The sequence below is a fragment of the Sapajus apella genome, unplaced genomic scaffold, assembly GCF_009761245.1.
Source record: "Sapajus apella isolate SASKATOON/1434 unplaced genomic scaffold, GSC_monkey_1.0 scaffold3, whole genome shotgun sequence".
Classification (NCBI taxonomy): Eukaryota; Metazoa; Chordata; class Mammalia; order Primates; family Cebidae; genus Sapajus; species Sapajus apella.
The window spans coordinates 27305301-27332331 of record NW_022436943.1 but is presented as its reverse complement, the minus strand read 5'-3'; the positions used below and the strand labels follow the sequence as shown (position 1 = coordinate 27332331).

Here is a 27031-nt window from a genome sequence, read left to right as displayed (position 1 = left end):
CAATAATATACTATATAATGCTACGATGCCATAATCTACTATATACAGTCATACTTAATACAGTATATATTCACTTGATGTCATCCATAGTTCTTGGAAACTGTAACTTAAGTCAAACCATGTACTGTATAACAAAATCAATTTTGCCAGAGACTAATTGATTTAAATAAGCGTTAGGTTCCTATGGCATATAGTTCCTATAGCATTAATAAACCCAAACTTCTTAATATGAGATTAGTGTTTACCAATGATTTGCCATTTGCCAAAATCAGAATCCCTTTTCCAACCTGTTTGAGGATATGACAACCCTGATCACTCATTCCATTTTGGAATAAGCACCCTCTTCCTTGAATAGCACAAGACTGCACTATCGTGATTTTCCTTGGCCTCTTGGTCTTCTCTGCTGCTGTCTTTTCTCTGTGGCATTTTCTAGATCCTATGCTTTGACCCTTTTCTTGTATACCTCAACAATTCCTTAATGATCATGTCTGTAGGAAAGGCTCCCAAATTTACACCCAAAAGGTCCCAGATCTCCCCATTTTTAAGGCCTCTGGACCATTTTTACCTGGCTATTTCTTTCTTTTTCTTCTTTTTTTTTTTTTTTTTTTTTTGAGATAGAGTCTCACTCTGTTGCCAGGCTGGAGTGCAGTGGCGTGATCTCAGCTCACTGCAATCTCCGCCTACCAGGTTCAAGTGATTCTCCTGCCTCAGTCTCCCAGGTAGCTGTGATTACAGGCATGTGCCACAATGCCCGGCTAATTTTTGTATTTGTAGTAGAGACAGGGTTTTACCATGTTGGCCAGGATGGTCTCGATCTCTTGACCTCGTGATCCACCCATCTTGGCCTCCCAAAGTGCTGGGATTACAGGCGTAAGCCACCGCATGCAGCCGATCCTGAATATTTCTTCAACAGCTCAAACTCTATATCAGAGCAGCCTCAGGCCTGGTGTGGTGGCCCATGTCTATAATCCCAGCATTTTCCAAGGCCAAAGTGGGTGGAATACTTGAGTCCAGAAATTTAAAACCAATCTGGGCAACATGGCAAGACCTATCTTCACAAAAAATACAAAAAAATTAGTCAGGCATGGTACTGCACCAGTAATTCCAGCTACTCGAGAGGCTGAGGTGGGACGATCACTTGGGCCCAGGGACTGGAGGTTGCAGTGAGCTGAGATTGTGCCTCCTCACTTCAGCCTGAGCAACAGAGTGACATGCTGTCTCTCACACACACAAAAAGCAAAAAACTCCAAACTCATCTTATTCTCTCCAAACTGAATCCTTGTATTTCTATCTCTGTTTACAGCTCCTGAATTCTCCCTGTTGATAAGCTTACTTATTGCCAAATCATTTGACACCTTCTCATCTATGAAAGTCAAGTTACCTCTACTCTCTCTGCACGTTTTCCCTCCCATCCATTCTGAATCCCCTTAGTAATTTTATTAATAATAATTATTATTATTATTTGAGACAGAGTCCAGCTCTGTTGCCCAGGCTGGAGTGCAGTGGCGCGATCGCAGCTCACTGCAACCTCTGCCTCCCGGGTTCAAGCAATTCCCTTGCCACTACCTCTCAAGTAGCTGGGACTATATGCATGCACTAGCATGCCTGGCTAATTTTTGCAGTTTTTTTTCTTTTTCTATTTAAAATAGAAATAAAGATGGGGTTTCGCCATGTTAGCCAGGCTGGTCTTGAACTCCTGACCTCAGGTGATCCACCCACCTCGGCCTCCCAAAGTGCTAGGATTACAGGCGTGAGCCACTGTGCCTGGCCAATTTTTGTAGTTTTAGTAAAGACAGGGTTTTGCTACGTCGGGCAGGCAGGTTTCGCTACGTTGGGCAGGCTGTCGAACTACTGGCCTCAAGTGATCCATCCACCTCAGCCTACCAAAGTGCTAGGCCACCATGCCATCACTAGGCCACCAAGTAAGCCACTACGCCCTGTCCCCTTAGTACTAAAAAAAGACAAACCAAAAAACCCCCACAAAACTGCTGTAAGAGTTTCCTTCACTTCTAAACTTTCCATCTCTTTTCAATCCCATCCACTGGTACCAGAGTAATCTTTTAAAAAACGTATCTTTGGCTGCGCACGGTGGCTCACACCTGTAATCCCAGCTCTTTGGGAGGCTGAGATGGATGGATCACGAGGTCGGGAGTTCAAGACCAGCCGGGCCAAAAAGGTGAAACCCCATCTCTACTAAAACTACAAAAATTAGTCAGGCGCGGCGGCAGGTGCCTGTAATCTCAGCTATTCAGGAGGGTGAGGCAGGAGAATTGGTTGAACTAGGTCAGCAGAGGTTGCAGTGAGCCGAGATCATGTCACTGCACTCCAGCCTGGGTGACAGAGTAAGACTCCATTCTCAACAAAAACAAAAACAAAGAACAAGACATACAAACAAAAAAAACCAAAACCCATATCTTTGAGTATTTCATGTTCCTGTTTATATGGTTCCAGAATAAAGTCCAAATTCCAATGTCATCTTTTTTTTCCTCCCTCCCTCCTTCCCCTCCCCTCTCCAATGTCATCTTGATATCCCTTAATCTACCTTTTCAAGCTCATTTGCAGCCATGCACCTATGCTAGAACCAGAAAGGTTACTCTTCTGTGCCTTCTCTCATCTGTTTCCCTTGCCTGGAACACTGGAACATCTGCTCTCAAAATCACCTAACAGGCGAGTTTAGTGAAACAGGAAGCACCTTTGGAATGGCTTTTCTCAAAATCACTCTGTACCTTTCCCCAGCAGCCTTTCTCTCACTTAGCTGTAATCATCTCTTCCTTCCACTAGGTTTTTGCAACATTTTATTTGTATCTGTCAACAATTTAGTTATTTTGTATCGCTGTCTTATTTCCCCTGCTAGATTGTAAGCAAGGTTTCAAATGTTGTATTCATTGCTATTTTCCCTCTTCCACCAGAGAGGGTCTAGTGAAATTGCTGTGCTTTTAAATGTTCTGAATAGACGAGAACTTTTTTTTTTTTTTTGGGATGGAGTCTCGCACTGTCGCCCAGGCTGTAGTGCAATGGCAAGATCTCGGCTTCCTGTAATCTCCACCTCCTGGGTTCAAGCAATTCTCCTGCCTCAGTCTCCCGAGTAGCTGGACCTACAGGCGTGCGCCACCACACTCAGCTGATTTTTTTGTATTTTTAGTAGAGACGGGGTTTCACCATGTTGGCCAGGATGGTCTCGATCTCCTAACCTCGTGATCCGCCCGCCTCGGCCTCCCAAAGTGCTGGAATTACAGGCATGAACCACCGCGCCCGGCCCTGAATAGAACAAAACTTTCAAGAAATGAAAGATAGAGCCAAGATATAGCTGAGCAAAATAAGGAAAAACAAAATCAAGGAATGCGTCCACAGCTCCTGATTTCTACCGAATACTCTCTCATCTGAGAGACTACAGTTTAGTCTCGCAAGATATCCTGCCTTTCCACTTAGGAAGGCTGCTTTCTTCCTCTCATATTTGATGATTTATTAATCAACCACAGTGCTGCTCAAAGTACACAGAGTGTTCTGAAGAATGAAGGGGGGGGAAGGGTCCTAATATTAAAGACCTTAACTTTGGAGGGATGTGCCAATCCAAATTCCATTTGTGCTATGTGTCTGGGTTGCAAAGCGTTGCACGAGAGAACCTGGGGTCTCTGATCACGATCACTAGTGCTAAGGCATCTAAAAACGATGGAAATAAATTAAAAGCTATGTGGATCATCTTCGACCCCCTAGTAAAAAAGTCTGTTGTGGAGTAGAAAAAACGATCACAAAAATGACACCTAGGGGATTGAAATAATGCGCGCTTGTAACATCAGTAATCCCCTAGCCAACTCTGGTCCTGTTTGGGACTGACTGCACCAATCCTTTTTAAAAATGAAGACAAAAGCCCTATTCCTTTAAAATATTTCCACTGCACCATATTGCAACGTATGAGCACTGAGGCCATTTTCACAACCCCTTTTAATACTCGAACACTGGGCGGGTCCTTTCTGGCCACGAGGAACTCGCTTCCCTAAAGGAGCACCGCATCCCCGAGTGCTGGCGCCTCAGCCTGAGAGGGCTGTCCCCAGGGTGGATTACAGGTCTCACAATGCCAAGGGAGCTCGACGGGAAGGCTCGGATGCGTCCACAGGCATCCCCCACGCCCACTGTAGGCCGCAGAGGGGTCGCGCCACCTCAGGCCCAGGACAGATCTCAAAGGCGGCCAGCGTGGAGCCCGACTCTGCTCACCATGCTCCGGGCCCCGCAGCGTGAGCGTAGGCGCCCGAGAGGCGGGCGCGGGGGTGGGGGCGATGTCGGGCTGACTGCGCGCTCTGGCCCAGCCGCCTCCCTTTCCCGGCCCACACCCGCGCGGCCGCCCTCCGCCTGCCCGGGAGCTGAGGCTGGCGGGAGGGCGGGAAGCGGCCGACCAGTCTGCACCTGCATGACCCGGTCGCGCGCCGCCCCCTCCCCTTTCTCTGCCGGGCTCAGTCCTCCTTCCTCTTCCGCCCCCTCCCTTCTCTCCGGGCGACAGCCGGGCTCCGCCCCGCTCGCGCGGCTGTCCGGCCGGCTGTGATGTCACCAGGCCACGCCCCTGATGTAAATACTGGCGTCGGCGGCACCGCCTTCTCACATTCTCAGGCTCCCGTCGCGGCCGCAGGTTTACCTTTTTTTTCTCCTGTCGTCGCCTTTTCTGCCTATTCTCATCCTTTCTCTCTCTGCTGTTCTGCGGTGTGACGAGTCGGAATCCTCTCCCCACCCAGCCCGCGCCTTTCTTCTTTTCCTTGCGCTGTTCTATTTCTCTCTTTCGGCCGCCGCCGCCACTGCTGCACAGCTGGTGTCGGTGCCGCGCTTTTACCCCCACGTCGCTCCCGCAGCCTATGGCCCAGGCCGCCTTGGGTATTTCTGCTCAAGGTAACCACATCCCTCTTTAAAAATTCCGCCAAAAAAGAGAAGACGCTTTACCCGACTCTTTGGGCCGTTATCTCACGTGAGTACCAAGCCAAGGGGTGCGGGAGGGTCTGGGACGCGCGGTCGACCTCGGGGGGCTCCGGCTGGGCCCCGCCGCCCACAGGCTTCCCCGCAATGCCCCACGGCCGGCCGCCTCGAACATGGCGGCGGCGGCATGTGTGGCGGCTGTCGGTGCCCCCGGCGGCGGCGGCGGGCCGAGCCTCGGGACCTTCGGGCAGCCGCCGGACGCTCTGCCGACCCGGAGCCACCGCGGTTGGGGCGAGGGGGCGTGTACGTGTGGGACCGCGCGCTGGGGTCTCGCCGCCGGGGGTCGTCGTCCCTTCCTGGCGGCGTGCGGCCCCCACCCCTCTCCCGTGGTGCATTGCTGTTTCCGGGGAGGGGGCCCGGCCGCAGCCCTTAGGGGCCGGGGTCCCGCAGCCCCTACTGCGCGCTGCGCTGCCGCCGCCTTCGTCTCCCGGAGCTCGGCTGGCGGGCAGGCGGCGCCGTGGGCTGCAACGGCTGGGGTCCTGGTTATGAATGGAGCGGGGCGGGCCCCGCGTCGGCCTCTGGTGACAGCTGCAGAGGAAGTCGTATTTCCTGGGGGGTGTGGGGAGCGCGGTCCCCCTCTGGTGGAGGAAAGTTGACGCCACTTGGGGCCTGGCGGCGGGGAAGCCCCGGTGTCAGGTAGCGATCGAGAGGCCTTTGGCCCCTTCTGGAAGCCTCGGGCTGCTGCTCCGCCCCTGCGGCGCTCCTGATTGGGTCAAGTCGCCTTCACTCACCTCAGTCACCTCCTGGGGCCTGAGGATTAGTCACCATGGCTTCGTTTTTCCGTCCGCGCCACGATTCCTGGGCTGAAAGAGGGAGATTGGTAGATGAGTGGCTTATCAAGTACTGTATTGATTGCCAACAGTTATTGGTGGTGGCGTGTCCTAACCCTTAATAATGTATCTATCCTGAACGTGTGTTTCATAGACTAAGTTGCTGATTCGGAAACCCAAAACAGTCCGGAACACAGTTTACTGTCCCAAGATGTTTCAGCACATTTAACTGGATTTTGTGGTGGCATCTTGGTTATATTCGTTCTGTGTCCCGTCGTGTTTCTATCGTGATTTCCCAGACTGGTAATCTTAAGGACTCCATGGAGGGAGAATTGCTGTGTGCTCAACAAAGGTTGTTGTAGAAATACGTCAAAGCACATCAAACACAGGAAGGGTTGGCAGAAGTATGGCTCTTGATTGTCTAGAAAGGCCCTCATAATTCATTAATTTCTTTTACATATATGAGAGCGTGCATATGCTGATCATGAAGAGAAAGCCCAAGGAGTTTAAGTAGGAAAGATAGACTCCAAAAGAAAATGATTATCGGTGGTGATAAGTGAAGTCAAGCAGTCAGTGCCTTTCTCCCCCAAGGTTTCAATACTTATATTTCCAAACAGAAGATAAGAATGATACCTCCACCTAGTTTCTGCAGTTAACATTTTGCCTTATTTGTTGATGCATTTTGATGCATTTCAAAGTAAATTCGAGACACCAGAACACTTCACCCCTCCAACTTTAGTATGTGCATGTTAAATAGGGCTCGGTACTGCTTATTTTTTAGATCTTAGAGGGTAAAGTTCACATCAGTATGAATTCACAGTCTGAAGTATGCAATTTGATAAGCTTTGACAAAAATACAGCTATGTAACTTAAATCTCTTACCAAGATATAGAACATTGCCAACACCCTTAAAAGTTTTGTTTTTTCAGATTGTATCCCACTAACCACAGAGCCAACCACGATCTTGGTTTAAAAAAACAAAAAACAAAAAAACACTCTTCGCTTGTTATAGAATTTCTATATAAATGGACTCATACAGTATGCATTCTTTGGTGTAAAAGGCCTCTAGCTCAGCACATTTTTAATATTCCTGTTGCCTGTATCAGTAGATTGTGTTGCTGAGTAGTAGTCCATTAGGTGACTATCCCATGCTTTTTTTTTTTTAATAAACTTTATTTTGGCATATTTTAGTTGCACAGCAGTCGCAAAGATAGTTTCTGTATACTTTCCACCCAGTTATTTTATTGGTAACATTTTACATTATTACAGTACATTTGTTAAAACTAAGAAACTAGGCTGGCTGAGGTGGCTCAGACCTGTAATCCCAGCACTTTGGGAGGCCCCGGCAGGCAGATCACAGGTCACCAGTTCGAGACCAGCCTGGCCAATATGATGAAACACTGTCCCTACTAAAAATACAAAAACTCTCTGGGCATGCTGGTGGGCGCCTGTAATCCCAGCTACTCCCAGGCTGAGGCAGGAGACTTGCTTGAGCCTGGGAGGCGGAGGCTGCTGTGAGCAGAGATTGGGTCATTGACTCCAGCCTGGGCAACAGAGCGAGACTGTGTCTAAAAAAAAAAAAAAAGAAAGAAAAAGAAACAGACATTGGCACTATTAACTATGTTCGAGACTTGCCAGTTTTTCTTTAATGTCTTTTCTGTTCCAGAATCCAAGTTACCACATTGTATTTAGTTGCCATGTCTTCCCCAGTTTTCTTTGGTCTGTGACAATTTCTCAGTCTTCCCTTGTTTATCATTACCATCGCAGTCTAGAAAAGTGCTGCCAGGTATCTGGTAGCATATTCCCCTCCCCTAAACTTGGGTTAACCCGATGTTTTTCTCATGATTAGACTGGGGTTTAGGGTTTTTATAAAGAATACCACAGAACAATTTTAAAAATCACTGTTGAAGGTATTGTGTTTTCAGAGACATACCGATAATTTTGAGATACTAAGTTTGGAATACGAAGTTTTTTGTAATTGAGCACGGTGGCTTGCACCTGTAATCCTAGCTCTTTGGGAGGCTGATGCAGGTAGATCACTTGAGCTCAAGAATTCGAGACCAGCTTGAGCAACATGGTGAGACCTCTGTCTCTAATTTTTAAGAAAGTAAAAATAAATAATTGCATAAAATACTACTTGTATGCTACTGACCAACTGAGCTTTCTGTGTGCTTGCTATTCTCTAAGGTGTTGTTTGAGAATTTGCAGGGCTTACATACACCATTCTAAATGAAAATAATTTATCTTGTTCCATAGTGCCTTTTCTACATTTAACAACTCATTCTTGCTTTATTATCTTTTTTTGTTTTTTTTGCATGAGACAGAATCTTTCTCTGTTGCCCAGGCTGGAGTCCAGTGGTGCAATCTCGGCTCACTGCAACCTCCACCTCCCAGGCTCAAGTCTCCTGCCTCAGCCTCCTGAATAGGTGGGACTATAGGTACATGCCACCATGCCTGGCTAATTTTTTATATTTTTAGTACAGACGGGGTTTCACCATGTTAGCCAGGATGTTCTCCATCTCCTGACGTTGTGATCCGCCTGCCTGGGCCTCCCAAAGTGCTGGGATTATAGGCGTGAGCCACCACACCAGCCATGCATTATTATCTTAACTGTCCAGATAAACATTCTATCTATACTATATGTAAGTGCTTACAAGAAGTGTTTATCTGTGGGGTGCGCCTGTAATCCCAGCACTTACGGAGGCCCCAGTGGGCGGATCATGAGGTCAAGAGATAAAGACCATCCTGACCAGTGTGGTAAAGTCCCACCTCTACTAAAAATGCAAAAATTAGCTAGGCATAGTGGCGTGCACCTGTAGTCCCAGCTACTTGTGAGACTGAGGCAGGAGAATCGCTTGAACCTGGGAGGCAGAGGTTATAGTGAGCTGAGATCCTGCCACTGTACTCCAGCCTGTTGATAGAGCGAGACTGCCTCAAAAAAAAAAAAAAAAAAAAAAAAAAGTGTTTGATTATCCTGTAGGTAACTGCTTATAAGAAGTGCTTATCCTATGTGCTTTTTCAATATACAGGTCTTGCTGTGTTGCCCAGGCTGGACTTAAATTCATGGGCTCAAGCAGTCCTCCTGCCTTAGCCTCCTCAGTAGCTGAAATTGTAGATACATGCATCCTGCCACACCTGGCTCCTTTCTTTCTTTTCTTTCTCTTTCCTTTCTTTCCCTCCCTCCTTTTCCTCCCCCCCCCCTTTCTTTTCTTTCATTTCCCTCTGTCGCCTGGGCTGGAGTACAGTGGCACAATCTCTGCTCACTGTAACCTCTGCCTCCTGGGTTCAAGCAATTCTCATGCCTCAGCCTCCTGAGTAGCTGAGATCACAGGTGTGCTCCACCATGCCCAGCTAATTTTTGTACTTTTAGTAGAAGACGAGATTTCACCATGTTGGCCAGACTGATCTTAAACTCCTGGCCTGAATTGATCTGCTGGCTTGTAGCCACTGTACCAAGCCTTATTTTTTCTATTCAAATTATGCCTTTCAAATTCTAGAGCCTTCATTCCCTGCTAGTATCTCTTTGTTAAATGGAAATGTTGGAGGGTTCTCACTGAGGAACATTCTGGAATGTCTGAAGTTTAATGTCCTTAATGTTTCACATCATTGCCCTTGGGTTGCGTTAAGAAGCAAAATAGCTGTGGATATATGTATTGAGGAACAGATGAGTAATGCCTGACCCAGGGTATCTTACCCTATTCTTTAGGATAATTGAGAATGATCCGTTCCCAGCATGACTCAACTTTTTATTTATTTAAAAAATTATGTTGGTATTGAAAGAATCAGAATGTCATGGAGTAGTGCATTATTTGGCATCTAATGTAGGATTATTATCATTGCATGTTTGTAGGAGTTCTTTCCTCATCACCCGTAAGTGTCATTTATTGAGCATGTGATCAATTTCTCCTTCTAGACAGTTGGAACATTTTGCCTCCACCAGGAATGCCTTGATCTTAGTGAGATACACATTAGGTATGCCTACAATGCTTTTGAAATCCCTCCAGCTCTTAAACTTACAGTTTCTGGTTTTCTGGCTTCCTTCTTACCACTCCTTTCTAGGGAATACTATGGGATTATATTACTTTAAAACAGTAACCATTGAATTTTAAGTAGAAACATAGGTATATCATTTTAACTTAGTAGAGGTGATGAGTGGTAACAATCATCACTCAATGTCTAAAGCTCATCTAGTATGTTGCTTAGTGTGTTGTGCACTTATCACATTTATTTGCTGCTGGTGATAATAAAATGAGTTATGTCTAAGGAAGTTAGGTATGAGGAGATAAACCATAAGAGAATACTTGCTTAATATTATAAGGTAGTTCTCAAGTTATTTTTTCAAAAGTTAGTTACGTATATAATGCATTAGCTAAGTTATGAAGTCTTCTTTTGGTATTGTGGTGGAATTTTACACTTAAAATATAAAAAGCAAAAAAGTATTTGAGGAGTAAGAGTGTTCCGGGTGGTTCCAAACTATTAGGTCATGCTAGTACATTATTCATATAAAGGCTTGCATGTTCACTAGGTTGGTGAGGGTACTTGAAATTTTTAAATTCTGGTCCACTTAAAACTGTGGAGTTGCATAGGACAAATGAAAGCAAAAATGAAGTTTTTTTTTTTTTAATTTTCAAAAATGAAGGCTGGAAACTCATCAGTAAGCAGATAAAACAATTTGGAAAGATGGCCATGACGTCAGCTTCTGTGAATTTTATGGTACAGCAGCTTGGAAATGTTTAATACATAAAGTACTTGGTACTTTGGTAAAGTCTTTGAAAACATCATTTGTGTAATGTGACTTTAATGAAACATTGTTAAGTCAGCCTAAACGTTTTTTTAACATAGGACTGTCTTCTGCTACTTCTATTTCCTTCATTTAGGGCGAACTTTCTGACCAAGTATACAACTACCCAGAGGGCCTAGGAGAAGTGCTGTATAGAGAGCAGTTCGACTTCAACGCTGAGCCACCTTGGGAACCTAGCTGATGATAGGGGGGTTCCATCTCCCAACTTGTCCATGTAAGTATTTGCACTTTTGTTGGGGGTGAAGGGGTCTTAAAAATTGAAGGAAGAGTGTGCATTGGTTAGTATTTTTCGGAGTTTGAAATTGTATTTACCTCTTAAAGTGCAGTGACTTTTAATTTTCTAAAATAGAGATATGACAGTTCCCAGTTACAGACTTGACTGATTTAGTTGTGTGTATTGTTTACCAATGACTGGATCATTTAAAACATTATCTTGAATGCGTAACTTAGAAAATATAAGCTGAAGAAGGGTTTGGGGATTTAAGTTGCAGTTTATCACATCATTCAACCACTTAATAGTGAAATGATTTTTAATACTCAGCTGGTAGGAAAAATGGATTGTTTTTTGTGGACTTATTGAAAGATGGTATATGTATGTCTCCCAACATGCCACCTTCCAAACAGATTTTCAAGGATAGTTTTTGACTGTACCTGGTTTTCTATGTGTGGATTTGACTTTAGAATTAAGCCCCTGTGCAAAATGTAATTCCACAGTAAAATGAATTTGAGCTGCTAGATTTGTGTGGGTTTATTAAAAAATGTTGTAGTATGTTCGACTTATGGAAATTTGGATTTTGGTATTAAAATTTAAGTGTTTTTGAGTTTGGTCAGAAACTTGGAGGGAATAATAGCATTTGAAGTTTTCAAGAAAGCCGAGGGTATCATTTTTAGTGGTCCTTTAATCTGATCTTGTTAAACAGATCCCTATTGGATAAAAATGTTTGCTCTAATTAGTCTGTTAAACATTTGATGGTAATGAAAATTAGAATTTTAGACTCAGATTTTTAAGGCTAAAGAGAAGGAAGCACAGTTTAAATAGTAAGATGTCTTGAAGGCTTTCATGTAGAATGCTGACAAGAAGGTTTCCCATACTGGCCATCGTCTACCTGTGTAAATTTGAGCAAATATGAGTGTTTTGAATCCCAGCTATAACATAATGTCGTACTGGCATAGTTTCTTTTTTGAGTGCATTACTATGTTTAGTTATGCCGTATAGCCTTCAGATGAATTGCATTAGCATCCTCACCTAGAACAGAAATTCAGAATCTCAGCCTCACCCATACCTGAATCAGAAATCTATATCCAGGTGGCTTATGTGCATATTAAAGAGAAGCAGGATCATTGCCATTTCAATACTAAATCGGTTGCCTAATTTTTGTTAGTCCATTTGTTCTGTTTGCAGCATACCTGATGTTTTTGTCCCAAGTTGGCCTGGAGATTTAAAACCTTTTTGGGTGGTAGGATCTATTACAGTTATGTTACTATCATAGTCACAAATAGAATCTAAGGCAGTAATTTAAGAACAAGCTTCATTTTTGTTGGGAAGACCATAATAGAGGATAATCCTTCTGTTTAAGTTTCTTGCTTTGAAGAAAACTTACCTTGCATTATGCTTAATATATCTACTGGTGTTTCCTCTTAGAAACTTTGAGACTGTTGTCAGTGAGCTGAATGAGTGCCAAATCGGGGAAAAATAGTCTTTAGATTAATAACATAGAATTCAAAAGGCTGTAGTGTCTCCCTCCTTTTGGGTAGGAGGGAATGGGAGCAGGTAGAAGCTGAAGATTATTCTGCAGGTTCTGGCAGCCAGAGTGACTGCCTTTTACCTTTATTATGCCCAGATACAATGTATATTATGTCAAACAAATATAACTTGTTTAAATATTTGTGTTTAGTTTTCTAATTTTGCATGTCTGGTATTTGATGCTTTGCTATAAAGCTACAGGTTCACAATACCTTTTTCATAAAATTGTGAAATCCAAAAAGTCCTAACAAAAAAATTTTTTTTATGACTTCCTTGATGTGACCTGAACTGATTTGGCGGGGGTGGGGGAAGGGGGGACTTGACCTGAATATGTGCTGATTTGAGGCTATTTTTGTCTTTACTTATCCCATTTAGTGTTAATATTCCTCAATTTTGCTGCAGAAATATTGTGGCTGCAGGGTGCTGACTCATTCTCCTGAAGAGTATTACATAACATATGTAAAGTATGTGTACTACATTATTGTTGAAAAATCTAAAGAACTCTGAATTTAAAAAGATACCTGGTCCCAAAGGTTTCTTGACTAGAATTAGTAAAATTGACAAAAGAAAATTCCGCATTCCAGAAATGTGTTTATGTATTAATAACAGTTTGCTCTATTGGACACTGAAATCCTGGGGTTAATTTTCTGTAGATCAGCAATATTATTTGGAAAGCATTAAAAGGAGTAAAAACGGCCTTCATGGGAATTATTTGGCCCATAGCATTGCGAAGAGTGTAACTATGTGAACTCTACTTTAACTGGTCCACTAGAATTTCTTTGCAGGTGGTCTGAGATTCAGAATTGGCTTCTGGGTTAGGGTGTTTTGTTTTTTTTTGTTTTTTTTTAATTATTTTTTTTTCTTTGGTATTTCTGCTAAATCAAGCATTCAGAACCGGGTTAGGTTTTAAAGCAACCACCTGAATTTTGAGATAGTTCATACCATTAAGTATCTGGAAACTTGGAAGTTGCTTACATAATCATTTTCTTTCATAACTTAGAATATGTGTATGATTTAGTGTGTGAACACTGCAAAAATATCTTAACAGAATATTTTGAGGTCAATATCAAAGATAAATGTAATGGGCTCCTAATGAAGTTTTTGCATGCCTTTAGGAAATCCCCTAGGACTTGATGCTGGAATAAAGGTTTTCTAGTAGGGTAGTTTTATATTTGTTTTGGATATACCTTCAATTATAATTAATGAATTAGCCTAACGGAAAATATTTTAAAACTTGAAAAGCTAAATTTGCTTCTAATAGTGGATCCAGTGATAAGGTCATATTGAATTAACCATTATCAGGTACGCTTTAATGTTGTGCAATATGGAAAAGGGATTCAGCTAATTGATTTGCTTAATGTATTCCTTACAAGTTTGCTTAAAAAAATTTTTTTTTGCCTTGTCATTAGTTGAATCTATATGTACATGTGGGAACTTTAGAAGAACATCAGCATTTTAAATATTCCTTTTTGTCTTCTAGTCTTTAGTATTTACATATTTCCTAGTAGGACCTGTCCTACCTAATTAGGATTATTTTAACTAGGAAAGATTTTTTAAATTTTACTTTTTGAGATGGAGTCTCCCTCTGTTGCCCAGGCTGGAATGCAATGGCACGATCTCAGCTCACTGCAGCTTCTGCCTCCCTGGTTCAGGTGATTCTCCTGCCTCAGCCTCCTGAGTAGCTGGGACTACAGCCACCCGCCATCATGCCTGACTACTAATTTTTGTATTTTTGTAGAGACGGGGTTTCGCCATGTTGGCCAGGCTGGTCTCGAAATCCAGACCTTAGGTGATCCACTTGCCTTAGCCTCCCAAAATGCTGATATTACAGGCGTGAGCCACTGTGCTGGGCTGGAAAGATAGTACTTCTCATGTTTCACTGTTACTTGTCAGTAGAAGACAGGTTGTTGCCGGGTACAGTGGCTTGTGCCTGTAACCCAACACTTTGGGAGGCCCAGGAGGGCATATCACCTGAGGTCAGGAGTTTAAGACCAACATGGCAAAACCCTGTCTCTACTAAAAATATTAAAATTTGCAGGGAGTGGTGGTGCATGCCTGTAATCCCAGCTACTAGGGAGGCTGAGGCAGGAGAATCGCTTAAACCCCAGAAGTGGAGGTTGCAGTGAGCCAAGATGGTGCCACTGCACTGCAGCCTAGGAGACAGCAAGACTGACTCTGTCTCAAAGGAAAGGGAGATTGTTGACCCTGACTACAGAGAAAGGAGAAAATTTTAGTTTTGCTGTATGGTACTTATGTTTTTCTTTTCTCCTCCCCTTGTCCCAGATTTAATTCCTCACAGATATTTGGTACTTTAAAGATACTGTGGTACAAGCACATTAACAGAATATTCATTAATGGTGTAAATTCTCTTTGACCAAAAAGATGAGTAAAACCTCTATCATTGAAATAGTCTGTATATCCCCTTGGCATGCACAAAGTAGTAGTCAATGGCATGTCAATGCTTGTGTAAAGTAGCAGAAAAATATTCTGTAAAAGCACAATGTGAATGATAGCGTATTAGTGGATAAAGAAGGTTTTAGAGACATGGTATTTCTTGCTTTGAGCAAATTTAGCATTTTTTTCTAGGAATGCCAAAACAATTGGAAAGAAATGTAGACCAGTTTTTTTCACCCCTTGTTTGAGGCGGAGATTCATTCTTGTTGCCCAGGCTGGATGCAGTGGCGTGATTTCGGCCCACTGCAACCTCTGCCTCCCGGGTTCAAGTGATTCTTCTGCGTCAGCCTCCCAAATAGCTGGGATTACAGGCATGTGCCACCACCCTTGGCTAATATCCTATTTTAGTAGAGAGGGGGTTTCACCATGTTGGTCAGACTTGTCTTGAACTCCTGACCTCAGGTGATCCACCTTCCTCCACCTCCCAAAGTGTTGGGATTACAGACCTGAGCCACTGCACCCAACCATAGACCAGTTTTTAAAGGGGATAAATGGCTTTTGCATTTATTAAAGGTTACTTGAGCTGAGAAAATTAGTAGTGACTACCAATCTGTGTGTTCCACCACAGTCTTCACCTAGTCTGGTCATGTTTCAGAGTTCTCCAGTTTGGGTCCTCCCCCACCCCTACCCCAACCCAGGTAAACCAATCTCTTTTGGGGGCATTTAACTTCCATTAGAATAAACAAGATATTGCATATAAGAAAGGACTGTAAAATCTAGTATATGGTAGGCTACTGTTGTAGACTGGCCGTTGTTCAGATAAGCCTAAGGAGGCTCTTCCAAGTGAAGGGGTTAGGTACTGGTAAGGCCCAGGGAGCACAGGTATTTTGTCCTTCCTTTATTCCATGCCCACTCAAATCAAGCAATTTGTCACATGTCAACTAAAGCAGGTATTTATCCTTTTCCCTAATCCACTGTTCTTTACATTTTGCATGAGTAAAAAATACAGTATACAGTATAGCAGACTGGGTTAAGGGATTAGGATAGTCACGTTCAGCCTGCCCAGGCCATACCTAGCCAATACCCAGCCATCATGAGATTTAAAATGCCTTTAACGTAATTGCAGCAAGAGCCAAGACAAACCTTTTAAACTTGGAATTTTTGCCTTATTTTATGTAAGCACATATTTCAAGTCTCTGTTCAGAACTTGATAAGGAGTTTATTACATACTGTGTTTGTCAACTTGTGAATTGATATTTGTTAGCTTACGCAAAGTCATTTTAGGGACAAACATGTATTTTATTTTACGTTATTTATTTATATATTTATTTTAGAGACAGAGTCTCACTCTGTCACCCAGGCTGGAGTGCAGTGTCACAATCTCGGCTCACTCTGCATCCCAGGTTCAAGCAGTTCTTCTGCCTCAGCCTCCTGAGTAGCTGGGACTACAGGCAAGTGCCACCACACCCAGCTAATTTTTGTATTTTTAGTAGAGACAAGGTTTCACCACATTGGCCAGGCTGGTCTCAACTCCTGACCTCATGATCCACCCACCGGGGCCTCCCAAAGTGCTGGGATTGCAGGTGTGAGCCACCACACCCAGCCCAAATACTTTTTAATTTGTGATGTTTGTGGACTTGATCTTAGTAGTTTAAACATAGGAAAACAGTAACCTCTAAAACTACTCTGTTAAGAGCAGTAGCCATTAGACAGGTGGCTATTCACATTTACTAAATTAAAACTAAATAAAATTAGAAATCAGTTCCTCCGCTGTATGAGCTCTACATTTCAAAATGTTTGGGAGCTATATGTGGTTAGTTCTATTGGACAACACTGCTCTAGGATAATAGAGTAGCATTAGCTATAATAATCTTAAAACATACATTAATGAGAACTGTATAAGTCACACATGCTTTGTTCTTTCTCTATAGATATGTCTTAGAAAAACTTAATTGTAACGGCTTTTTGGTTTTATACTCTAGTTGAATTCTTTAGTTGCTTAGCATATTCTTAGGATACAGCTCCTTACAGTGACTGCTCATATAGACCAAAATTAATTTTAGCCCCACCACCCACCCATTTTTTGTTTTGAGATGGAGTCTCACTCTGTTGCCCAGGCTGGAGTGCAGCGGTGCCATCTTGGTGCAGTGCAACCTCCGCCTCCCAGGTTCAAGCAATTCTCCCTGCTTCAGCTTCCCAAACAGCTGGGATTACAGGCACTGGCAACCATGCCTGGCTAATTTTGTATTTTTAGTAGAGACAGAGTTTTGCCACGTTGGTCAGGCTGGTCTCCTGACCTCATGTGATCTGCCCTCCTTGGTCTCCCAAAGTGCTGGGATTACAGGTGTGAGCCACTGTGCCTGGCAATGTATGAGCTTTATGTTGACTTCAAATAACTTTTTTTTTTTTTTTTGAGACAGAGTGCTGTTGTTGCCTAGGCTAGAGTGCAATGGCGCAATCTCGGCTCACCGCAACCTCTGCCTCCCAGGTTCAAGCGATTTTCCTGCCTCAGCCTCCAGAATAGCACACGCCACCATGCCCGGCTAATTTTGTATTTTTAGTAGAGATGGGGTTTCTCCATGTTGGTCAGGCTGGTCTCAATCTCCCAACCTGAGGAAATCCGCCCACCTCGTCCTCCCAAAGTGCTGGGATTACAGGCATGGGACAACGGGCCCAGCAGACTTAGATTACTTTTTTTTTTTTTTTTTTTTTTCCCTGAGACAGAGTCTTGCTCCTTCACCTAGTGCCAGGCTGGAGTGCAATGGCTTGATCTCGGCTCACTGCAACCTCCGCCTCCCGGGTTCAAGCAATTCTCTTGCCTCAGCCTCCCGTGTAGCTAGGACTATGGGCGCGCGCCACCATGCCCAGCTAATTTTTGTATTTTTAATAGAGACAGGGTTTCACCATGTTGGTCAGGATGGTCTCGATCTCTTGACCTTGTGATCCGCCCACCTCAGCCTCCCAAAGTGCTGGGATTACAGGCCTGAGCCACTGCGCCCAGCCCAGATTACTTTTTATCTACTTCTTGATCTTTACTGAAAGGATCCCTTGATGTCCAGTTTGCAAAGTGGTCCTAAACAAGTATGGTATCTTCTTAGCTCAGGTTCAGCATGAATGTGCTATATTTGGCATGACCAAAGGTAGGATGGTGTTACTCTGGTATGTTCAACATGGAAACTACGACAAAAAAAAAATCCCCCCCCCCCCCACAGATAATCTTCCTAATGAGAGGTTTGCTATCCTAAATTCATAAAGAGCTCCTGCAGATAAATAAAAGGCAAAAACAAGAAAATGAGCAGAAGACTTGAAAACTGTTTGGCATTAACAGCCTAGCAGTTCCAGTCCCAGGTATGTGTTCTAGACTATGTGCTACTTGAACTGCCAGTCAGTGGAATGTAAAGTACCACACTGCCCAACACAGTTTTGGGGTCACATAGAGAATTTAAAAATTAAGTAACAAAGGAATGATGATTGGAGACGATCTGAACAAATTTTAAGGGATATGTATCCATCACCACCTGGGAGAGATGTACAGGGGCCTCTGAGGTATTGCAACTTATTTTGGTTTTTTGAGGTGGAGTTTTACTCTTGTTGCCCAAGCTGGACTACAATGGTGTGATCTCGGCTCACTGTAATCTCTGCCTCCCAGGTTCAATCAGTTCTCCTGCCGCAGTCATCCGAGTAGCTGGGATTACAGGTGCACACCACCAAGCCCAGCTAATTTTGTGTATTTTCAGTAGAAATGGAGTTTCACCTTGTTAGACAGGCTGGTCTTGAACTCCTGACCCCAGGTGATCCACCCACTTTGGCCTCCCAAAGTGCTGGGATTTCAGGTGTGAGCCACTGCACCTGGCCAAATGTTATTTCTTAATAACCTACTTAACCTGGTCTTCTTTGTAATTACTGTATTGCACATGTATTACTATGTTTTCCTTGGGTAGGTAGGGGATAAGCAGGCAGTGAGCTCTGCCCTAAGGTGACCAAAATAGTGTGTCTCTTTAAAGGATTATTCCCTATGCTTGATTGAAACCAGGAAAGCTAGAAAACTTGAAATTAATATGATTGTGTACTTGATGTTGTATTGTAATAGTCATCTTTAATGTTATTAAATTGCCAAAAGGGATGTAAATATTTCACTTGTGTGCAGATAAACACACGCTTTAGTACACACAAATTTTCTGCAGAAAATACACATTTAATAGTCAAGACAACATTTTTAAGGGAGTCTAATTGTGTTAATTCCATATGCGAAAGTAATATTACTGTGAGAATTATGTATTTTGTTTTCTCATCAAGCTACATTTTAATATTTATAGTGAGGCAGTCTTTACACAAGCACTATCAGACTTAGCCTGTTAGGCGTGCTCCCTTTAGGATTTTTCACCCCCTTACATATTTTCTATTCATTCTTGTTTTTCTCCTTTAAAACAATTACTTAGTCACCTTTAGTTTTCTTCCTGTAGGTTTACTTAGTTTCTTGCAACCTTATCACCTGAAAAGTAATTTTAGGGGTATGCATTGTGATTACTGGCTTTCTTATTGAAGCAAGCCTTGTCCTTGATTACTCGGAGTACTCGATGTAGGCTGTTGTTACTGTCTGTCACTTATTTTGGGGTTCAGGGTAGCAGAAGTTTATCCGATCTTACGATCACCCAATTTATAGGGATTTTCTTCCAATTTCAGTATGTAGCTTCACTCTTTCATAGTGATTCAAACCTAGAGGCTTCACATCTATAGTACCAGAATCATTGTTTAGAATCTTCTAGTGCTCTTCTAGTCAATTACTTTTAAAGGTATTCTGTGCGGTAAGTAACGTTATTTTCTGTTGTAGGTAGAACTCAGAGGGGACTTAAACAACATTGTGTATTTTTAAAGCTGTGAACTGAGTGCCAAATCATCAAATGCCTATGTAAAAATAAAAGTAGAACTGTGCTTAGGCATCTTCAGAGTAACAGTAATAGTGTAAATTTCAGAATATCATTTCTCATTTTTAATGAGTAAAAATCCTTTTAGAAAAATAATTGATGTATTAAGGTTGGGTTTCCTGCTTAGGTATCTCTGAAACAGTATTCTCAACCTTTCAGCTCTCCCTGTTCTACTTCCAGGGAGGTCTTCACTTCAGAAATCCAAGACTCATATTCATCCAGCTTGGTGTCAAGTGGGCTGTTGCTGCCAGAATTATCTTGTGATTATTTGAGAGATGTATCAGTTTCTTCTGAAGTACAATCAACTGTAGAAGCCTTTGTAGCAGGTGTGTAACAAGGCAAGTGCCCAGCTGCCGCAGCCACTACTCTTGGAGCTACCCTCTCGATGAACATGAGGACTCAGCGGCCTCATGAAAGGCTCCAGGGAGCAGTGTGTGGTTCTTTGGAGCCTTTTGTTTCTTTTGGCAGCTCTTCATGGAAAATGTATTAACAAAAACACCAATATGAAGGTGTGAATAAGGAATGTTACATATTTTTTCTTCTCAGTTATGAGTCTAAGAGGAAATTATTAATAGAAATAGTGTTGTGGTTATAGCTACTGTATTAGTGTAAAGTAACCTGAGCTTTCTCAACTGTATGTTAACAAGGTGGTTGAAAATAGCTTAAAAGTGCTTGTGAGTAGAGAATACTTTCTAGTGTCTGTTGATATTACTAGACATCAGAGCTTTTATTAAAAACAGATTTGCTGGCCAGGCACGGTGGCTCACGCCTATAATCCCAGCACTTTGGGAGGCCAAGGCAGGCAGATCATCCGGTCAGGAGTTTGAGACCAGCCTGGCCAACATAGTGAAACCCCGTCTCTACTAAAAATACAAAAAAAGAAAAAGATGGGCCTGGTGGCGGACACCTGTAGTCCCAACTACTTGGAAAGCTGAGGCAGGGGAATCACTTGAACCCAAGAGGCAGAGGTTGCAGTGAGCCGATATCACACCACTGCATTCCAGCCTGGATGATGGAGTGAAGCTCCATCCCAAAAAAAGAAAAAAGATTTGCTGTTCACTTCTAATGAAGAGAAACTAAGATTTACATGGAGAAGATTTTTTTTTTTCAAGTTTAACTAATTCAAGGTCCAATAGCACCAGAATATGTTGGAGCCAGTAAATAGTCCTGTTTCTGATATGTAAGCCAGAGTGGTACAGTTTCTTCTGGGAATTATTTTCACCCAGAATTTTAGGGAGGATGTTTGGTGTATCACCTGGGTTTGAGTCCGCATTCTTAGTGGAGAGTATGGAGATGTCCTGGAAAGAGTGCTGTGCTGTTTTGTTTTTTTGACACGGATCTCGATCTGTTGTCCAGACTGGAGTGCAGTAGCATGTGGTGTTTGTTTTTTTGACACGGATCTCGCCCTGTTGTCCAGACTGGAGTGCAGTAGCACTATGTTGGCTCACTGTAACCTCCGCCTCCCGGGTTCAAGTGATTCCCCTGCCTCAGCCTTTGGAGTAGCTGGGTCTACCGGCGTGCTCCACCACGCCCAGCTAATTTTTGTATTTTTAGTAGATATGGAGTTTCATCATATTGGCCAGGATGGGTCCTGATCTCTTGACCTCGTGATTCGCCTGCCTCAGCCTCTCAGAGTGCTGGGATTGCAGGCGTGAGCCACCGTGTCCTGCCCCCTGTGGTGTTTAAGATTGAGGTAGATTAACTTAGTGAATCTGGTGTAAGGTATAAACTGCTCACCCCTGACGCATGCACACTTAACTTTCATGCTTGCATCCTAGAACATGCTGTGTCTATGACTCTTGGTTTAACATATTGTTGCCAATTAACTTTAATACCCCCTGAAACATTTTAGCAAAATATTTCTTCACTTAATGCTTTCAGTAAGACATAAATGTCGGAACATAAACCTTTCTTTTTGTAACAATGGAACTGTAAACTATTTTTGCTAATATATTAAGAAAACTGCAAGCAGTGATCCCAGAGGTATGATTTGAGTTGCTTTTTTAGGACTCTTTCATTGAGATTGGGCACAACATATAGGAAAGACTTGAGCAGCCTACCTTACCTGCCTACTTATCCCTTTTCAATTTTTGGAAATATTGGGCTTCCAAGTGGCATTTTATTGGGACAAAGAGTTTGTTGCCTCAAGATGTATTGGAAAATTTAACCCCAGGCATAGTGGCTCATACTGGTAGTATCAGCACTTAGAGAGGCAGAGGCAGGAAGATAGCTTGAGCCCAAGAATTAGAGACTAGCCTGGCCAATGTAGTGAGACCCTATTGTCCACAAAGAGGAAAAAAACACCTGTTGTTTAAGGTGTTTGTGTTTTACAGATTCTTTTGAGGGAATTGGCTTTTTCTTGGCATTTAGTCTTTTTTTAAATTTTTTTACTTTTCATTGGTTCTTTGGAACGGCCAGTCCTACAGGCCTTTTAGTCTTTAACAGTAGCTGATAGTTGAGCTTTGCATTCACAGGCATCTGTAGCTTAATGACAGATACATCCTGAGAAATGTGTCATTAGGTGACATTGTAGTTGTTTGAGCATCATAATGTATGTACAGAAACCTAGATAGTACAGACTACAACACACCCAGGCTGTATGGTATAGCTTACTGCTCCTAGGCTACCATCCTGTATAGTGAGTTACTGTACTGAATACTGTAGACAATAGTAACACGGTGGTATTTATGTATATCTAAACATAGAAAAGTCACAGTAAAAATATGGTATTATGGTACCACTTTCATACATTTGATCTGTCTTTGTCAACATTGTTTTGCAACACATGACTGTACATCTGGATTGCTTGCATATCAAGGAAAATAAAAAAAATTAGTTGGACATGGTGGCATGCGACAGTAGTCCCAGCTACAGGGACTGACTGAACTGAGGTAGGACTGAAGGCTGTTGTGGGAGGATCGCCTAAGCAGGTTGAGACTTCAGTGGGCTGTGATCATGCCACTGCACTCCACTCTGGGTGACAGAGTGACACCTTTACTCAAAAAAAAAGAAAAAAAAGGAAAAATAGACCTACTTTTTCACTACACTTCCAGGGATTTCATTACCAACACCGCCAAGTTTAAGAACTCCCCACTCTTTGTTGTGAATTCTTTTGTTCATTTGTTTCAGAGTACCTACTCTGGGCTAGGAATTTACAGCAATCCCAAAGCCTTCAAGAGGACATCAAAGGAAATAAACCTCCCTTAGAGCTTTATTAGTATTGGTTTTTGTTATGTTTTTTCTTTTAGAAATGGAGTCTCCCTGTGTTGCTCAGACTGATCTCAAACTTCTGGCCTCATAAAATCCTCCCGCCTCAGCTTCCAAAGTATTGTGTTCGGTCAACTATTTTATTATAGTTTTCTGTATAATGAAGGAAAACAAATGTTAATATACTGCATTTGTGGATTCAGGTGATCCTTAATCCATTTTGTCAAGTACTACCAGTATAGCAAATGAATTTTATTTCATTTTTCCAACAGAATGATTTTGTCACTCAGCTGGGACTTGGTTAACAATTCTGCTGTTACTTCTGAAGTGACAGTTCCATTTCAAAGATGAATAACCAAGTCCACAAGCATTGTATCTTTCCTTTAGAGGAGGTCATGTTTTTCACTATATTTATATTGATAATGCCACTATATGTGTTAGCTGTTTTGGTTTAGCCTTCAGTTGATGTTTACAATTATTTAGCTTTTATTTTAAAAAGTCTAATTTATGGTGACAAGAAGCTGGTCAGTGGTTGCCTGGGGTGGAGTTGGGGATTTGCTGCAAAAGGGACATCATATGAAGAAAGGCTTTGAGTAGGCATGGTAATGTTTTTATACCAGTGTGAATAAACTTAGCATTTTTCAAGTATGAGTGAGTTATTCATGTGTCCGAAACGGGTTGATTATGTGGAGATGATAAAGTTCTTTTAAAGAGACTTAAAACTGTGTTGGATTTCCAAAAAAGGAGTCCTATGTTTTAACAGGGATGGGGTCTAGGGAAGCAGAGTTTTCATCTTGTTTTAAACGTGGCTTGATCGTTAGTGTCTCTAGAGCTAACCTACTTAATTATTCCATTCCTCAGTATATAAATGGGGATAATGCTGTCATTGTGGTGTTAAGGGTTAAGATAATTAATATTGAATAGATGAAATACTTAGAACAGCTGGGAGACTGCTATAAATAGGTTTGCTATTAGATTTAAGCTAGCTTAGCAGGCAGTAAGAGTTGAACCTATGAAATTACATGGTTTGAAAATATTTGAGAAAAAAAAAATCTTTATCCATATCATCATACTACTATGGAAGAAGCTCTGAAGAATGTAGGTAGTCAGCAAGTAAGACTTGATACAGTGGGCCTGATGTTTTTATAAGTACTGAGGATCCTGAATGTTACGGGAAAATTGCTCTTCCTAAGAATGCTGTGGCTAGGAAATGGAGCCTTATCTTATATCCTGTCTGTGAAAGCTAAACCTTCTGTATTTGGCAGCAGTTGCCTGTGATGGTCTATAATCAATAACCAGAGGTTTTCAAGTAAATACCAAATACTACATATATGTTAGACTTAGTCAATTAGTTCTTGGAAACTGCTACTTTAAGCAAAAAGACATACAACAAGTCCTCAAATAACATTTCATTATAATGTCAAGAAAAAATGGTTTTGTTTTACCTCATTTGCTTAAAAGACACAGTTTGCAAGAAGCTATTGACATAAAGTGAGGACACAATTTACTTTTTTTTTTCCATTTCAATGTATTTTATATCTATTAATAGTAGAATAATGAAAATTGGCTGCTATGCCAAAAAGGGTAGTGATGCCAAACCTAACAGGAAGTTTCTACCTTACTTTCTTATATTTACCTATTTAAATGAGTGACCTTTATGTTTTTTATTGTTCTTAGTGCCCAGCTGACTATCCCCCAAAAATTGGTGTTTTAAATTGCTTAAAATACATGTGTATTCTCAGCCTAAAATGTCTGTTTTCTGGGCACAGATTTACAGCAGTCCTGTTACAGCAACCTTTTGAGGATGTGCAGACTGTGATTTGACTTCATTGCATAAATATTAGATCTATTCAGATAGGCCTCAATTAACTTGATAAAAACATCCTCAACTTTTCAGTCCGTGCTATAGCATGAAAGATGTCCGATGAGTTGAACTGAACGCAGTTGGCTTATTGGAAACGAAGCTGTTAGTATTTTAAAAGTTAAAACTGAGCATTTGTATTTCATGAAATTTGACTAATACAGCTTATTAAGGACTGTTTTTTTGGCAGCCAAAATGCTAACACTTTTAAGAGCCGTTGAAATGGAGTATACTTTGAGGACAGTGGCCATCGACCAAGGGTGAACTCTAGCTTGGGGCATTGGAGAGGGTGAAAGGGGGTGGTGGGAGGAATCAAGGACACAGGAAAGGCTGTGCAAGTTTTAAAATAGGCTGCCAAGACAGCTGGACTATGCCCATTATTAATGTGGCAATCAGAAGTTAGTACCAGATAGTAGTATTCTGTCTGGTGGACTTGTTTTATCTCATTTATGTCGAAGTTATTTCCTAAAGTAACCTAAGTACCAGTGAAGTTCAACAAAGAAGATAAACCTATATGTCACTATGTGCTGCCCCAGGAGAATGAGTGCTCTGTGGGAGTGGGCAGGTTTATTTTACTGATTTCATTGAAGAGGGTTAGAATTTAGCTTAAAGCTTTTTTTAAAATCAGATTTCTTAGTAACTGGCTTAGGATGTACAGATACCTAGCTTATAAGCCTAGTTTCTAATTAGGTTGTTTTTCCATTTCTGATAACCGACAACTTAATTTTAGCTCTATTCTATCTAGCCATCACATAAACAGATGTTTTTAATTCATATGCTTTATGGGTGTTTTTTTTTTTTTTTTTTTTTTCCGACAACCTATTGAAGAAATAAGATAGTTAACTGAGGTTTAGAGAAATTGATGTGTAGATACTAGGAAATTATGCAGCCAGGACCAGGTCTTCTGACTCCTAGTCCAGTGATTTCACCAAAGCAACTTACCTCATAACATTGCTAACTTGATGTAGCTAGTACTATTTTAGCTTGAGGTAAGGCCTAGGCAGTCTATACATCAAAGATTCAGATTGTTCTCTAAAGCCGTCCTCCACCCTCATCTGTTTTTTTTAAAAAAATTTTTTTTTGTTGTTGTTGTCCCTCACCCACTTTTATTGCTTTTATTTACTTGGGAACTTTTTTAGGAAAGACAGGGGCATGCTGCGTTTTTCAGGTTGGTCTCAAACTCCTGGACTCAAGCAGTCCAGCCTGGGCCTCCAAAAGTGCTGGGATTGCAGGCATGGTGCAGGCATGCCACCATGCGCATCCAGGAATTTCTGCGATTACCTGGCAGTGCTGTTAATGTGGCTGACAGTATATTAAAAGTTTAGACTGGTATTTTGATTTCTTGGCTGCAGATATTTCACTAGCTTTCTTTACTTTTAAAATGGGTGCAATTATGTGTTATAGGAGCACAAAATAATATAATACAGATTGGGTCTGCAGCTCTGTAAATAAGGTGATAATATAGGCTTGTATTGTATTGTGTATATATGTGACTCACTCCTTCAAATTATATTGACCTTTTTGGATAAATGCATAAAACATTAATGTATTTGCTTTTTTAAATGGGTGTTAAAGGATAATAATCAGGTGTTTCTGAAATTGTTAAATGACTGCATACATTTCTCACTAAATTAGGCACTTAAAACACTTTTATACATTGTCTATTGAAATAATACAGACTTTTATATAACTTCTATTTTGACAGTTTGTTGCATATTCTAAGGACCCAGACATAGGCTTGGCGGCCCGTCTCTTGTTTTTCCTGGTTTATGACTTTCGGCTTTGTGGAATACGGCTGAGATGAAAGGATTTATTGATGATGCAAACTACTCCGTTGGCCTGTTGGATGAAGGAACAAACCTTGGAAATGTTATTGATAACTATGTTTATGAACATACCCTGGTGAGTGCCATTTCTCAAATACAGTGTTTGTCATTTTCTAAACTCTAAAACGTTAGTGCTTTTTAATTTCCAGGATGGTAATTGATCAAAAGTAGTTAGTTCAGGTGTTAACTTATCCAGGTTGATTTAATTTGACCTTCCTCCCCAACACCCATTCCCCTTAGTGATCCATTTTTCTTTCTCGTACACATTTAAAAATCTTCCCTATGGCCCTTTCCCTGCTATGTCTTTTAGCCTCTGGCACTCACGTGTGTTCTGTTTATTCTGTTGATGTGATGCCAGCCAACCTTCTAATCAGTACATGCCTTGTTACTCATTTTTCTCAATTTGTTTTCTTTTTTGGAGACAAGTCTCACTGTGCCATCCAAGCTGGAATGCAGTGGCGCGATCTTGGCTCACATGCAACCCTCGCCTCCTGAGCTCAAGCAATTCTCCTGCCTCAGCCTCCTGAGTAGCTAGAATTACAGG

At 41.9% G+C, this 27031-nt stretch overlaps 1 protein-coding gene across 8 annotated transcripts in view; it reads left to right on the top strand.

Annotated features, from left to right (window-relative positions):
• Positions 1-3940: 3940 nt before the first annotated feature.
• The window catches only part of AZIN1 (antizyme inhibitor 1), a 39008-nt gene continuing 15917 nt past the window's right edge, over positions 3941-27031 (top strand). For 3 of the 8 annotated variants that reach the window (XM_032251406.1, XM_032251402.1, XM_032251415.1), the window contains exons 1-4: positions 3941-4951; positions 10607-10744; positions 19774-19919; positions 26367-26563. In XM_032251406.1, the coding sequence (XP_032107297.1) occupies positions 26462-26563 (102 nt within the window). In that variant the 5' untranslated portion in view covers positions 3941-4951; positions 10607-10744; positions 19774-19919; positions 26367-26461. Of the gene's footprint in view, positions 4952-10606; positions 10745-19767; positions 19932-26366; positions 26564-27031 lie in introns of those variants that run through there. The other 5 variants (XM_032251405.1, XM_032251393.1, XM_032251416.1 and 2 more) reach the window with 3 other exon arrangements.